Raw genomic sequence first — 15,796 nt, 5'->3', positions numbered from 1 at the left:
AAAACAACAGAAATCCCATAATTAAAATTCCTCAAACATACATGTATTTTACACCATTTTAAAGATACACTTGTTGTAAATCCAGCCACAGTGTCCGATTTCAACAAGGCTTTACGACGAAAGCAAACCAAACGATTATGTTAGGTGAGTGCCTATTCACAGAATAACACAGCCATTTTTCCAGCCAAAGAGAGGATTCACAAAAAGCAGAAATATAGATAAAGTTGATCACTAACCTTTGATGACCTTCATCAGATGACACTCATAGGACTTCATGTTACACAATACATGTATGTTTTGTTCGGTAAAGTTCATATTTATATCCAAAAATCTGAGTTTACATTGGCGCCTTACGTTCAGAAGTCAAAACAAAACATCCTTTGATTTTGCAGAGAGCCACATCAATTTACAGGAATACTCATAATAAACATTGCTAAAAGATACAACTGTTATGCATGGAATTTTAGATCCACTTCTCCTTAATGCAACCGCTGTGTCAGATTTCAAAAAAACTTTATGGAAAAAGCAACCCATGCAATAATCTGAGTCGGCGCTCAGAGCCCAATCAAGACACAAATATAGCCGCCATATTATGCAGTCAACAGAAGTCAGAAGTAACATTATAAACATTAACTTACCTTTGATGATCTTCATCAGAATGCACTCCCAGGAATCCCAGTTCTACAATAAATGTTTGTTTTGTTCGATAATGTCCATCATTTATGTCCAAATTCCTCCTTGTTGTTCTAGCGTTCAGTACACTTTCCAAACTCACGACGTTTGGCAGGTCCAGCGGAAAGTACGGACGAAAAGTTAAAAAAGTTATATTATAGTCCGTAAAAACATGACAAACGAAGTATTGAATCAATCTTTAGGATGTTTTTAACATAATTTTTCAATAATGTTCCAACCGGAGTATTCCTGTGTCTTCAGAGGTGCGATGGAACAGAGCTCGCTCTCACGTGAATGCGCATGGTCAGGGCATGTTCAGGTCATGATAGACCTTACTCATTCCTCTCTCCTTCGGCCCCACTTCACAGTAGAGGCATCAGACAAGGTTCTAACGACTGTTGACATCTAGTGGAAGCCTTAGGAAGTGCAACATTACCAATATCCACTGTATCTTCAATAGGAGCTGAGTTGAAAATCGACCAACCTCAGATTTCCCACTTCCTGATTGGATTTTTTCTCAGGTTTTTGCCTGCCATATGAGTTCTGTTATACTCACAGACATCATTCAAACAGTTTTAGAAACTTCAGAATGTTTTCTATCAAAATCTACTAATAATATGCATATTCTAGCTTTTCTGGCTTTGTAGCAGGCCGTTTACTCTGGGCATGCTTTTCATCCGGACGTGAAAATACTGCCCCCTACCCCAAAGAGGTTAAATTGGTTGTTGATCATTGGTAGATAACCATTTTCAAGTCATGCCATAGATTTCCAAGCAGATTTAAGTCAAAACTGTAACTCGGCCACTTAGGAACATTCACTGTCTTCTTGGTAAGCAACTCCAGTGTAAATTTGGCCTTGTGTTTTAGGTTATTGTCCTGCTGAAAGGTGAATTCATCTCCCAATGTCTGGTGGAAAGCAGACTGAACCAGGTTTCCCTCTAGGATTTTCCCTATGCTTAGCTCCATTCCGTTTAGTTTTTATCCTGAAAAACCAGTCCTTAACGATTACAAGCATACTCATAACATGATGCAGCCACCACCATGCTTGAAAATATGGAGAGTGGTACTCAGTAATGAGTTGTATTTGATTTGCCCCAAACTTAACACTTTCTATTCAGGACAAAAAGTGAATTGCTTTGCCACATTGTTTGCAGTATTACTTTAGTGCCTTGTTGCAAACAATGCATGTTTTGGAAAAACAGTTTTCTCCTATCACAGCCATTCAACCATGTAACTGTTTTAAAGTCATTGGCCTCATGGTAAAATCTCTGAGCGGTTTCCTTCCTCTCTGGCAACTGAGTTAGGAAGGACGCATGTGTCTTTGTAGTGACTGGGTGTCTTGATACACCATCCAAAGTGTAATTAATAACTTCGCCATGCTCAAAGGGATATTCAATGTCGGCTTTTTACATTTTTACCCATCTACCAATAGGTGCACTTCTTTGCAAGGCATTGGAAAACCTTCCTGGTCTTTGAGGCAGTCATTGAAAAATCATGTTAAACACTATTATTGAACACAGGGTCCATGCAACTTATTATGTGACTTGTTAAGAAAACGTTTACTCCTGAACTTATTTTGAAAAACATTATTCCACTTTCACATTATGGGTTATTGTGTGTAGGCCAGTGACAAAAAAATCTCTATTTAAGCCACAGCTATTTTCTTTCCTCCTCTGGGTACATTGACTTCAATACAAAACCTAGGAGGCTCATGGTTCTCACCCCCTTCCATAGACTTAGTAATTATGATGACTTTCGGAGGTTGTCCTCCAACCTATCAGAGCTCTTGTAGTATGAACTGACATGTTGTCCATCCAATCAAATGATCAGAGAACGAATCTAGTCATGAAAGCATAAATTACAGCTAGCTAGCACTGTAGTGCATAAAATGTGGTGAGTAGTTGACTCAAAGAGTGAGAAAGACAATAGTTGAACAGTTTTGTACAAATTAACTTCTTAAAAAATGAAGAGAACCAGCAGAGAGAGAGTGCTAGCTATATTTCATTGTACTTTTTTCTTCTTAGTTTACCTTTCACTTACTTAGCCTACTCAACAGCCTAACTCAAACAAAAACAGAGAGGAATGCAATTTATGTTAGCTAGCTGGCTAAGGCTATCCAACACTGCAACTCTTCCAAGTCAAGTTAAGCTTTCGGTTTTATTGATGTATTGCCAACGGGGCCCGCTATTGTAACTGCTAAATTGTAACTTGCTGTACACTACTGCCTGATTGTACATATGGATTGGATTAGGGGTTTACTAATGTGTTAGTTCTAGTTTGTTGACCATAACATTAATATGGTGACAACGAAGTAGGCTTTGTGGCGTTTAGCGGTTATAGTATGAAGGTTTGGCTTTGAGAGGTTTTTGCGCCTTGTCACAGACAGCTGTTGTGTTGCGCACTGGAGTCCACAAGCGAAGGGAAAGGGAAAAGGTGAGAGGAGGAGAGCGTGTAAATGCGAGAAAACATTATAGAACGAGCAAAGTGATGATGCTGTTATGAAAGTGAACTGTGTGTGCGGTTAATCAGAGGTGTATTCATTGGGCCGATTCTGTTGCAAAACGTTTCTCAAACGGAAAGAAACGGGGAGGGACCTACCTAAAATTGTCTAATAGAACTCCTGTTTTAGTTGCAAAACGGATCAATCAATCAATTGTATTTATAAAACTCTTTTTACATCAGCAGTTGTCACAAAGTGCTTATACAGAAACCCAGCCTAAACCCCCAGAGAGCAAGCAATGCAGATGTAGAAGCACATGGTGGCTAGGAAAAACTCCTTAGAAAGGCTGGAATCTAGGAAGAAACCTAGAGAGGAACCAGGCTCTGAGGGGTGGCCAGTCCTCTTCCAGCTGTGCCGGGTGAAGATTATAAGAGTACATGGTCATTAAGGCCAGATCGTTCTTCAAGATGTTCAAACATTCATAGATGACCAGCTGTGTCAAATAATAATCACAGTGGTTATAAAGAGTGCAACAGGTCAGTACCTCAGGAGGTGCAACTGTTTGGACTAATGATTACACACCCCAGATCAGCTAGATGGAGGCAAGAGTGTGTAAGGAGGTATTGAATGTGTCTGTCACCTTGATTTACTTAAATTTGTCTCTCGGCCTGTGCACCTACGTTATAAACTTACATTTTTAGGCTAGGTTGTAGCAACCTCATGATGGGTGTAGGGCAAATTCGAGTATCATGTAGTGGGCTACTAGCCTAAACCTATCGATGTTACATTGAGTTGGGTGAATGGAATATGAATAATAAGGCCATAATAAGGCCATGCTCGTAAAGAATGCTCATAAAGAAAAATGTGTCCTCCCTAATCTTAAACGGCACTAGGGTTGCAAAGCTACCCATAGTTTACCAAAGTTACCGACCGGAATCTTCAGTAATTTTGGTCTATGGCAATCTATCATAACGTTGGTAATTTAGACTTGAATAACTTGAATACTATATATGAATATATTATTTTTATGTTTTATATCTGTGCCATATTGTCCATGAGTTTCTAGTAGATAGACCATATGGTACAAGAGAAAATAGCCTAATTAATGATAAAAGCATCTCATCAACAATGGCATTATTTTCAATTAACTCTGCAACTCTTCCAATATTGACTTTTTTCACAACTGCTGCCACCATTTTAATGCATTGACAACAAAATGAATGCATGCTGACATAGTAAAATAAAATAAACTGTGTAAAACAAATACAAAGGATATTTTACTGAAACCCTCATGAAACACCAATGGTATTCACTAAGTTGATAGTTCATATTAAGGATAATGTTAACAGCTTTGTGATTCCCTTTCTTATTTGAAAATCATCTATGTTTTACATGTGATAAATCCAGAGAGAGGGCCAGAGATAATTACAGACACCTGTTAAAATCTGAAGTACCCATAAGGGCCACTAGATGTCTTGTGATATATTACATAAAATCCTTGAAAGATACCAAAATTCTGGTAGTTTATTGGTAGACTTAGAAAGTTTCCAGTAATATAACCTCCCTTTGCAACCTCAAACGGCACCGACCGCCACTGCTCAAAATCTCAAGCCCTTTTTGAGGATTGGCCACTACTAGTCTAATGGTCATATTCATTAGGACATGAAACTGTTTTAAAATGTTTTGCAACAGATTCCAAAAATGAGTCCAAGTTGTCTCTCCCTTTTTCAATCCCTTTTCTTCCGTTTTGTGCCTAATGGACATGACCCAGATCGGTCTAACGGGCCTTTGCTCCAATTTCCCCCTGAAGACACCTTCTCTCTCCCAGTATGAAGGTCTCATGATGACCGGGCAGCTGCCCTGCTCTAGAAGACCTGAGGTGCTAAACTTAGTCCCCGTGTCCCTAGCTAATCCTGCACCCCTCCCCGTGTGCCCAGTATATTTATCCCTGGTAATTACTTTCAACGGATGCCAGCCTCAGCTCTGTCTCGCTGCTCGCGATCCTGTTCCTTAATATTGTTTCTCTCCTCTCTCTCTCTCTCTCCTCACAGAGGCAAGCACGCCAAGTGGCCTCTCGTTGAGTGTGCTTCCCCAATGGCACGCTATTCCCTAAAGTAGTGCACTACATAGGTCATAAGCACTAGATTAGGATAGGGTGCTATTTGGGACGCAACCACTGTTTTAGAGAGCTTTAAAGAGCGCTACTGTAGCTAGCTAGCTCACAGTCAAAGCTGTCATTAGTAAGATAGTGTGTGTGTGTGTGTGGTGCACTGTGCACAGCGGTGGCTAGTTCTGTAGCAGTGGGCTGTCGTAGGGATCTTTGAAAAGCTACTGGTAGATGCAGAGCCGGATTAGGAAATCATAGGGCTTTGTTTTTTTTCTGTTTTTTTTCTTCTATTGATTCTACAGACAGATTAATCTTCTCTTTTCAGCAGTAGGCATTTGCTTTCTAAACTGTACGTTTTTCCCCCGATTGTATTTTAAAATCTGCAAAAGGCAAAGCGACAGCCGCAACCAACCATAGAATAATAATCCATAAATGGCAATTCCCATTCAAATACGACTGGCATCCATTGCTAGTGTACCGATGAGTTTAACAGTCAAATTGCCGGGTAAGAGGTTACAAAATCTTTTTATGGATGATATGTCTATAGCCACAACATAACAAGCTGTATATTTGGCGCGCATGCTTCCCAAACTGTGGTCTTCCTGACTGTTGGCATACATGTAACTGCCAAAATAAAGGAAACAGTTGAGTAAATGAGGGATACAAAGTATATGTTATAGTGCGGGGTGCATTTTCCTGGCACGTTTTAGGTCCACTTACAGAATCTATGCCAAGGCGCATTGGAGCTGTTCTGGCAGCTCGTTGTGGCCCAACACCCTTTTAAGACACTTTATGTTGGTGTTTCCTTTATTTTGGCAGATACCTGTATGCGCTTGTGATAAAACTTAATCCATAGTTATTTGTTTATTAACTATTGATCCTCTGTGGCTAAATTATGCTCTCTGGTGTGAGAGCGGGCTACTGTGGTTTGATAAAAATTATTATATATACATTTTTTTAAATGTTATTTATTTTTTGTAATTTATTTTTACTCTTGGTCCAGCCCCTGACTCACACAATCGATCAGTCACATTTATTTAATATGCTGTTTATTTTTATTAATCATTAACCAAATCAAGGCAGGGCCCCCCAGTTATCTACTTGGGCCCCCTACCTCCTCTACTCCCCCCATCTGATGATGAGCAGAGCGGCAGCAGCAGGCTGTCTACACTCATTGAGAGCGGGCTCCGAAGTCCTCCTGTGGTTGGCAGTTGCAGTAAAAATATATATATACAGTATCAGTCAAAAGTTTGGACACAGCTATTCATTCAAGGGTTTTTATTTATATTACAATTTTCTACATTGTAGAATAATAGTGAAGACATCAAACTATGAAATAACACATATGGAATCATGTAGTAACCAAAAAAGTGTTAAACAAAGAGATTTGAAGAGATTCACATTTGTGGCCTGCTGGAGGTCATTTTGCAGGGCTCTGGCAGTGCACCTCCTTGCACAAAGGCGGAGGTAGCGGTCCTGCTGCTGGGTTGTTGCCCTCCTACGGCCTCCTCCACGTCTCCTGATGTACTGGCCTGTCTCCTGGTAGCGCCTCCATGCTCTGGACACTACGCTGACAGACACAGCAAACCTTTTTGCCACAGCTTGCATTGATATGCCATCCTGGATGAACTGCACTACCTGAGCCACTTGTGTGGGTTGTAGACTCCGTCTCATGCTACCACTAGAGTGAGAGCACCGCCAGCATTCAAAAGTGACCAAAACATCAGCCAGGAAGCATAGGAACTGAGAAGTGGTCTGTGGTCACCACCTGCAGAATCACTCCTTATTTGGGGGTGTCTTGCTAATTGCCTATAATTTCCACCTCTTGTCTATTCCATTTGCACAACAGCATGTGAAATTTATTGTCAATCAGTGTTGCTTCCTAAGTGGACAGTTTGATTTCACAGAAGTGTGATTGACTTGGAGTTACATTGTGTTGTTTAAGTGTTCCCTTTATTTTTTTGAGCAGTGTATATATATATATATATATATATTACATATATAATATACACTACCGTTCAAATTTTTGGGGTAACTTAGAAATGTCCTTGTTTTTGAAAGAAAAGCATTAAAATAACATCAAATTGATCAGAAACACAGTTTATTTATGCCTTCTGAAACCTGGCTCCAAAAAATCTATTGCAGAAAAAAATATTGGCATAAATGGTTACAATGTTTTTCATACAGATGGTAAATCTTAGGGTGGTGGTGTTGCTGTATACGTAAAAGACAAGTTCTCGGTGGTCGTTCTGACTTCTGTTACTAAACCTCAGCAATTTGAATATCTGTCTTTGAATCTAAACCTTGGCTCATCTTTAAATATTGTTGTATCTTGTTGTTATAGACCTCCATCTGCTACTGCTGGCTCCCTGGATTGTATTTTCAAATTGTTATCACAGCATGTCATTTCTGAGTTTGTCCTGATGGGTGATCTGAATCAGGACTGGCTAACATCTAGCTCTGATCAACTCTAAATTCTATGCAATACCTATAATCTCACTCAGATTGTCAACAGTGTAACTAGGTTGAATATAAAATATCCTCTGAAATCCTCTTTGATATATTTGATCTTATCCAATACTCATCGTTTTAATGTTTCTGGTATTTTTGCAAATGACGTAAGTGATCACTGTACTATTGCCTGTGTGAGAGATGGTAAAATTCCTAAGCAATTTTGATATTCAAGGTTTTTTACATTATGTATCTAGCATTGAATGAAATAGAATGGAATTAATCCCTGATGTTGAACTAGTCTTTTCTTACTTCCACAACGCATTCCAGGATCACAAGTCCTCAACTGGCAGCTTCATTAAATAGTACCCGCAAAACACCAGTCTCAACGTCAACAGTGAAGAGGCGACTCCGGGATGCTGGCCTTCTAGGCAGAGTTGCAAAGAAAAAGCCATATCTCAGACTGGCCAATAAAAAGAAAAGGTTAAGATGGGCAAAAGAACACACACTGGACAGAGGAACTCTGCCTAGAAGGCCAGCATCCCGGAGTCGCCTCTTCACTGTTGACGTTGAGACTGGTGTTTTGCGGGTACTATTTAATGAAGCTGCCAGTTGAGGACTTGTGAGACGTCTGTTTCTCAAACTAGACACTCTAATGTTCTTGTCCTCTTGCTCAGTTGTGCACCGGGGCCTCCCACTCCTCTTTCTATTCTGGTTAGAGCCAGTTTCCGCTGTTCTGTGAAGGAAGTAATACACAGCGTTGTACGAGATCTTCAGTTTCTTGGCAATTTCTTACATGGAGGAATAGCCTTAATTTCTCAGAACAAGAATAGACTGACGAGTTTCAGAAGAAAGTTATTTGTTTCTGACCATTTTGAGCCTGTAATCGAACCCACAAATGCTGATGCTCCAGATAGTCAACTAGTCTAAAGGCCCGTTGTATTGCTTCTTTAATCAGAACAACAGTTTTCAGCTGTGCTAACATGATTGCAAAAGGGTTTTCTAATGACCAATTAACCTTTTTAAATGATAAACTTGGATTAGCTAACACAACGTGCCATTGGAACACAGGAGTGATGGTTGCTGATAATGGGCCTCTGTACGCCTATGTAGATATTCTATTAAAAATCAGCCGTTTCCAGCTACAATAGTAATTTACAATATGAACAATGTCTACACTGTATTTCTGTTATTTTAATGGACAAAAATGTTGCTTTTCTTTCAAAAACAAGGACATTTCTAAGTGACCCCAAGCTTTTGACCGGTAGTGTATATAATATTTTTTTGAAAAAACATTTGCTTCTTCTTGGGCCCCCATGGGCCTGGGCCCAGGGGCTTCAGCCCCGGTAATACCCTGCCTTAATCCGGCCCTGGGTGGATATGGTTGTGGGTGCTGTGTTTTGTGTAGTTACTGTTGCGCTTCCATCTGCTTGGCAAGTGTGCTCTGGCACCCACTGCAGAAGGCTTATCAGCTATGACAGATATTATGGCTCTCCTACCGATCTCAAGTATCACGCATGCTTTAGAGAATCCGCCCCCTGTATCAGATACACGAGCACACACACACACACACACACACACACACACACACACACACACACACACACACACACACACACACACACACACACACACACACACACACACACACACACACACACACACAGAGACATCAGCACACGCAGGGATGCATTCACGCACGCAAACACACACACAAGCAACACACAAGCATCACACACACACATGACCACACACACATTCACGGCATCGTTGAAGGAAAGCTGCTGCTTCTCTTGGCGGTTTGCTGAGCATTCGATCCCCGCAGCCTGTGAATATGTGCTGTCTTCCCTCTCAAAGGCTGTTTGGATCATCACATTTCCTTCCCTTCCATCATACTCAACTATTTGCTTACTTAATATCACCTTTCATAAAATACATTGAATTCAAAGGAGTTTGTTTCATCTAAATTCACTTTATTTTTGTGTTTTGATTATAAAAGGAAATGGCCACATTGTCACTAAAGTTAGACCTGCTCTCTGTATCATTAATCTGCTGACCAGTTTACATTTTTTGGGGGTGGCATCTTTAGCCTCCCCAGTGGTCACTAACAGTTCCTAGAACCCATGCCTTCCCAGCTCGCTTATCCCTCCCATCCCTGAGAGCTGAAATAAAAGCCCTATGCCCTGGCCTCAGTGTGACTCATAGCTTCCCTTTGAACAGCGAGAGGGGGGAATAGTGTAAGATGCGATGCCATGACAGGCAGGGAGGGGGAAAAAGGGACCATAAGCTCAAATAATCGAGCAGTAGCACAGCCGTCCCCAAAATAATGTGTTAAAGCCCCTCCGAGTCCATGACTTACATTTTGCACTCTCAACCTCTGCGGCCTTCTAAAAATATGCCCGCCACGGGAGTGTAACGGATATTTATTTGTTCATAGATGCCATTCAGAGATATAATTGCCCGTCGTGCTACGTACACGCCTGTCAGGGGCAGGGGTTTTACATCACCGTGACCTTTGGAAAAGAGCTGAGCGAGCAGTCGAGATAGACCCAGACTCTTCTTCCCCCGCCCGCCCATTGGGTCCTTGCAGGGTTTCTCAGAACGAGGATCTGTTTTCAGTGTTAAACCCCCTGTAATCCATGGCAACAGGTCCCAATTACACAGAGAGCAGAGCTCTCTCAACACTCTCCAGGCTGAGCTCCAGCCTTTAGCCCAACCTCTCCCCCTCTCTCTGGTGTCTGTGTCCACATACGGTGCCCCTTGCCTGGGTTGGGGTGTTTGGGATGCCTGCCCAGGCAACCAGGGGTTATAAACACCCTGGGGTAGAGAGTCAAGGGAGCAGCGGCTAGGACTGAAAGAGTCTTTCTCCTAATTTGTACATTCAGCAGGTTCAAGGCCCTGTGGAAATGTGGGAAGGGCCCAGGTTCAGATTCACAGTGTAATATAACAAGAGAAGAAAGCTAAAGAGACCATAGACTACATACTGAGAACAAACTGAATACATTTGTAAGGACGGACACTATTTTGTGTTCATGAGCCTGCCTGCCTCAGTGGTGCTTTGTGCTTTCTCAGGCTTCTTTGTGTGCTTGTGTGTTCATTCTGTATTGTACCGCTTTTCAGGGGATGAGCCAGTCGCTTTCGCCTTTCGGCAGTATTGATAGCACGGTTAGTAGGGCAGACTGCTCAAATGCTATGATGCAGCACGATTCCTTGTTTCATTCCCAAACTAACCATTGGCACGTACTAACCCCCCTCACTTACACTATGTCTTTATAGACACACACACACAGCCAGTTTGAAACTAGCTGAATTTATTGTAATACCATAATATCTGTTTGATTGTGAATCTGAACAAAGGCCACATTCACAGTGCCATGTCAAATTGGTTAGATGTGAGAGTATGCATGTGTTCACCCCATACCAGGTGTATTTGTAGGCTTACTAGGCTACATGTGTGTATGTTTGCATGCGATCAGTATCAGTGGCCTGGTTGTTTTACGAGCTGGTTGACCCCTCCCGTCGAGGGTGTTGGGTCGAATATTACCCCAGCCAGCTGGCACCCACAGCGGGCCAGATCAACTCTGCTGGCTGGATGGTACCCATGGTGGCTCAGCCTAGCACTCTAGCTCACTCTAGCCGTCCTAGGAGACCTGTGGTTAGTTACTGGAACTTACACTCCACTACAAGAGAGACTAGGGTCATGTGGTTCGGTCGAGTCTTGTAAAACAGTCAAAGAGCTATTTAGACATTGACATGCACAGGATGTTAAAGCCCTATTGGGCCTGGTAAAAAGTTCTGCACTATAAAGGGAATAGGGTGCCCTTAAGGACGCAGCCTAAAGCTATGTTAACGTATCAGTGTGATTTTTGCTGTTGTGATGTTTTTTTCCACATCACAAAGGTTGCAAATGCCCAACTAATGCATGTTACTTAAACATATCTGTCCACTGAAGTGACAACATGTCAATAGGAAGTAAACAGGGAGAATTTTGAGTTTAGTATATCTCTGCAGAATGGACTTTTAAAGATTTCCAATACAGTTAGCCTACATTTCTCCATGGATTTCAACAATCTAGATGATGATATGATTGATATGCTAGTGCAGCATGGGGGGAATCTTTACTTTAGCTTAAGTCAAGCTTTCACCCAGTCATGCGTTGATGTCAATGGGAAAATATGTGAAAATTCAACTTAAATGGAAGTTTTGCCCCTATGATGGTACAGTGTGGATGGAGGTTTCGTATAGTATATGGATGTCTGTTGTAATGATGGTATGGACCATAAAGTTAGTTCTGAATGGCCAATTGTTCTTGTTCTTTCTGCAGGACATGGAGTCGAGGAGCCCTTTCGGTATGTTGGACAGTATGATGTTCGGCGTGAGGAACAGGATGGGGAACATGCACAGAAACTTTGTGAGTCACGTTGTGTCTCTTCTAATACCCCACACAGCCCATACAAATATAATTACTCGAAGGGGCATAGTATTAATTAATTATATTTCTATGACCGACTTTGTTCATCATTGTTTTAGCATGTGTGTTCTACATGGCTTTATACTCAACGTCAATCTGTGTGTGTGTGTGTGTTGTTTTCCAGGAGAACCTGTCCACAGACTTGAACGCCAACACCACCGCCCACTCATTCAGCTCCTCCTCAGTGATGACCTACTCCAAGGTTGGAGACGAACCCCCCAAAGTGTTTCAGGCCTCCTCCCAGACACGGCGCGCTCCCGGCGGGGTACGTACACTCAAGTATGGCCAGAGATAATGCTGAGAGGCTGGGGGAGGTCTCTCCAAGCTGATACTGCACTGAACACTAAGGGAGAGGTCGTTCACGAGAACTGCAAGAGCTCAGAGCAATATAGAGCTTATATGAAGAGTTTTATTCCAAAACACTGTACACTGTACAGTAAATTGTGTGTTTTTTCACTATCTAATCATGGCATGGGGTTGTTCAATAACAGACATGTATTTGTTTAAAATCTAGCACTTGATGGTTTCATTTCAGAGAATTTATTTTGCAAATTGCTAAATATTTCTCTCAGTGAAATAAGTAGTACTGCTAGGCTTTACACAGTCAAATGTAACAAATGTGTTTTCTTTATAAAGAACTGTACACCTTTGAAATTTGTGACATTCATATTTTTACAAACGATTAAATATAGTAATATGAGATCTTTATGTAAAACATTTACATTTTAGTCATTTAACAGATGCTGTTATCCAGAGCAACTTAAAAGTAAGTGCATTCATCTTAAGATAGTTCGGTGAGACAACCACATATCACAGTCATATATACAGGATATGAACATTCCGTTCCAGCTGAGTGTACAAAACCATTAAGAACCTCTTCCTAATATGTAATACTGTTGAGCGTGAAAAACCCAGCAGCGTTGCAGTTCTTGACACACTCAAACTGGTGCGCCTGGCACCTACTACCATACCCCATTCAAAGGCACTTAAATCCTTTGTCTTGCCCATTCACTGTCTGAATGGCACACATAGACAATCCATGTCTCAATTGTCTCAAGGCTTGAGTCATTCTTGAAAGTCATTCTTCTTGTCTCCTCCCCTTCATCTACAATGATTGAAGTGGATTTAACACATGACATCAATAAGGGATCATAGCTTTCACCTGGTCAGTCTATGTCATGGAAAGTGCAGGTGTCATAATGTCATTGAGATCTAAAATCTATTAATTAAAAATCTGTATAATATTGTACACACACATTGTACGCACACATAAGCAATCATTTCTGATGTGTTTTGGAAATAAACTGTTCATATAGAGTTAGGCCTTTTGGTTTCAGTTTTCTTTAAGCATTTACACTAAAATAACATCTGGCCAACTGTCTGACACAGCAAGAGTTTCCGACGCTTGCATTCTCAGTTCTTATTGGCCGTTGCCTCTAGGGTAACTCATTCTGATTGGCTGTCCCCGTGTCTAGATTAAGGAGACTCGGCAGTCCCTGAAGGACTCAGAGAGCGGCCTGGAGAAGATGTCCATTGGACACCATATCCAGGACCGGGGACACGTGCTGGAGAAAAAACACAACAAGAAGACAGGGGAACGGGAGCTCAACCAGGACTTCCAGAATCTGGATGAATGTAAGTCAGTTGTAGTGTAAGGGAGCCGCCAGCATCCCCCCCCCAACAAAACTAAAGGGTAACACTTTACTTTAACCCTGCAGATAATATGCATTATGATGTGGTTATAATGATTTGTAAGAATGTATTACCCCCTTATGTCTTATTATCATCTCATAATGATCCTTACTTCAGTTGAAAATAAAGAGACATAACATATTATAAGCATTATAATAAAACATTACAAAGGCGCATAAATGCTAATATCAAGTAATAACACATTATTATACTTGCAGTCTTTAAGTAAAGTGTTTACCAAAAATGTATTAAGTGTTTTTTATGATGCTTTGATCATTCTTTTAAGGCATGTAGGCTATAATCCGTGTTCGATGAATAGTCATAAACAAAGACATAGAATTTAATATCAGAGGACTCTCCTCTCCCAGCTCTGTTTGGGGTTTGAAGCCTGAGACATTCCATAGACCACAGTTATGTCCCTATCTCAGAAAAAATAAGGTATTCAGGTTCTAAGAAACTGCTCCTCGCCAGGTTCATCACAAAGTGATACATAAACTGTTCCTAACCCCTAATCCCTGACCTCTGCCCTTTACCCTCATAGCCGAGGCGCAGTCCTTTGACAAAGAGTGGCAGCAAGAGGTGTCTAAATTTCGACCATTTGTCCCCATGTCCCGTCTGGAGGCCTCCAAGCCCAGGGCAGTACACCGGGCAGCCCTCACCGCCGCCACCGGCCCCGACCAGGGACGAAGGTCAGTCATGTGTCATAGGTCATATAATGATAGTTCCGCTCAAGGAGGAGTGGCCGTAAACCAAAACTAACCATTTCTGGATTCTACATCACTTTGAATTTAGGTTATGATTGGAATGTCAAGTATTATACTATGGTTGATCAAAAGTTTATTGAATTTAGGTTGATGGATGAATGATTTATGTCTGCTTTGTAATTTTCCCCCTCAGGGACAAACGAAACCCAAAACCTGAAGGAAGGAAAATACACATCGACGATCTCAACGTCAAAGGCTCAGGCATGACGAAGCAGTAGAAATGTCTAGCGAATAAAGCTATGTCAGGCAACGACTCTTTGATGCTTTAACCTTTCTCCAAGATAAGCTTGGTTTCCAGGTATTTTGTCTCACAGAAAATCAGAATGACCCAGTTGTTGATATGCTTTTTACCCATTAATTTTCACACTACCAAGTAAAGAACACTTGTTAATGAAGTCAGGCACTTATTTTGTCAGAGTAGATCCACACAAGTTTCTTCCAAAAAGCTCAGGACTCCTGTGGAAGTAGCATTAAGACAGGGACACCATAAGCTACTAGCAAGTGATATATGATACACAATTAGATAAAACAGTATATAGGTCTATCATTGGGCATCAGATCAATGTCGTCTCAGAAATACTGTCCTGCTTTTGGAAATGTCATATTCACATTGTATAGATTGCATCAAAAGGAAACAAACATATATATTTATGCAGTTTGAAGTCCATAAGTGCACTTAGATATCAAAATGGTGTACTTTTTTGTGTAATGGCCACCTGCTGTAATCTTTGTAAAAAATGATAATACCCTTTTTATATTGTTATTTGATGTGGGTTTCTCTTGTTTTTCACCATGCTATTAATCTATCCCATAAAACACAGAATTTATGGTTGGGATGAAAGTGTCCGGTTAATTCTGAAATATTCTTATCATGGGATTCTTGTCGATTGACCTCATAAGATCCTCAATTTGAAAATAAATATTTCATATCAGAAGCGAATGGTAGCATAGACTATTCTTAAACTGAGTGTGTATTTTGAAGGTTCCAAAATGTCCTTTTTTTGAAGGTACCAAAATGTATTTGACTCGTCATCAAGCAATGTGTTAATCACTGTTCAGAGTGTCTGATACTGTATGGGAGAGCTGCTGGCTGTGGCTGTGGCAAATACATCTAGCAGGGTATTTTTGGAACAGACCTGTCAGTGACTCAGAGATGTCTGAGCGGTCGCACACAGCTGTTATGAAAACAGCGCTCTCTC

At 41.0% G+C, this 15,796-nt stretch overlaps 1 protein-coding gene across 1 annotated transcript in view; it reads left to right on the top strand.

Annotated features, from left to right (window-relative positions):
• The window catches only part of LOC120018882 (myeloid leukemia factor 1-like), a 28,513-nt gene extending 12,981 nt beyond the window's left edge, over positions 1-15,532 (top strand). The window contains exons 3-8 of the mRNA XM_038962103.1: positions 10,791-10,835; positions 11,995-12,081; positions 12,266-12,406; positions 13,617-13,776; positions 14,375-14,522; positions 14,731-15,532. Coding sequence (XP_038818031.1) covers positions 10,791-10,835; positions 11,995-12,081; positions 12,266-12,406; positions 13,617-13,776; positions 14,375-14,522; positions 14,731-14,815 — 666 coding nt within the window. The 3' untranslated portion in view covers positions 14,816-15,532. The remainder of the gene's footprint in view (positions 1-10,790; positions 10,836-11,994; positions 12,082-12,265; positions 12,407-13,616; positions 13,777-14,374; positions 14,523-14,730) is intronic.
• Positions 15,533-15,796: the final 264 nt, after the last annotated feature.

This window comes from Salvelinus namaycush, chromosome 23 (genome assembly GCF_016432855.1).
Source record: "Salvelinus namaycush isolate Seneca chromosome 23, SaNama_1.0, whole genome shotgun sequence".
Taxonomy (NCBI): Eukaryota; Metazoa; Chordata; class Actinopteri; order Salmoniformes; family Salmonidae; genus Salvelinus; species Salvelinus namaycush.
This window is presented reverse-complemented; position numbering and strand designations above follow the sequence as displayed.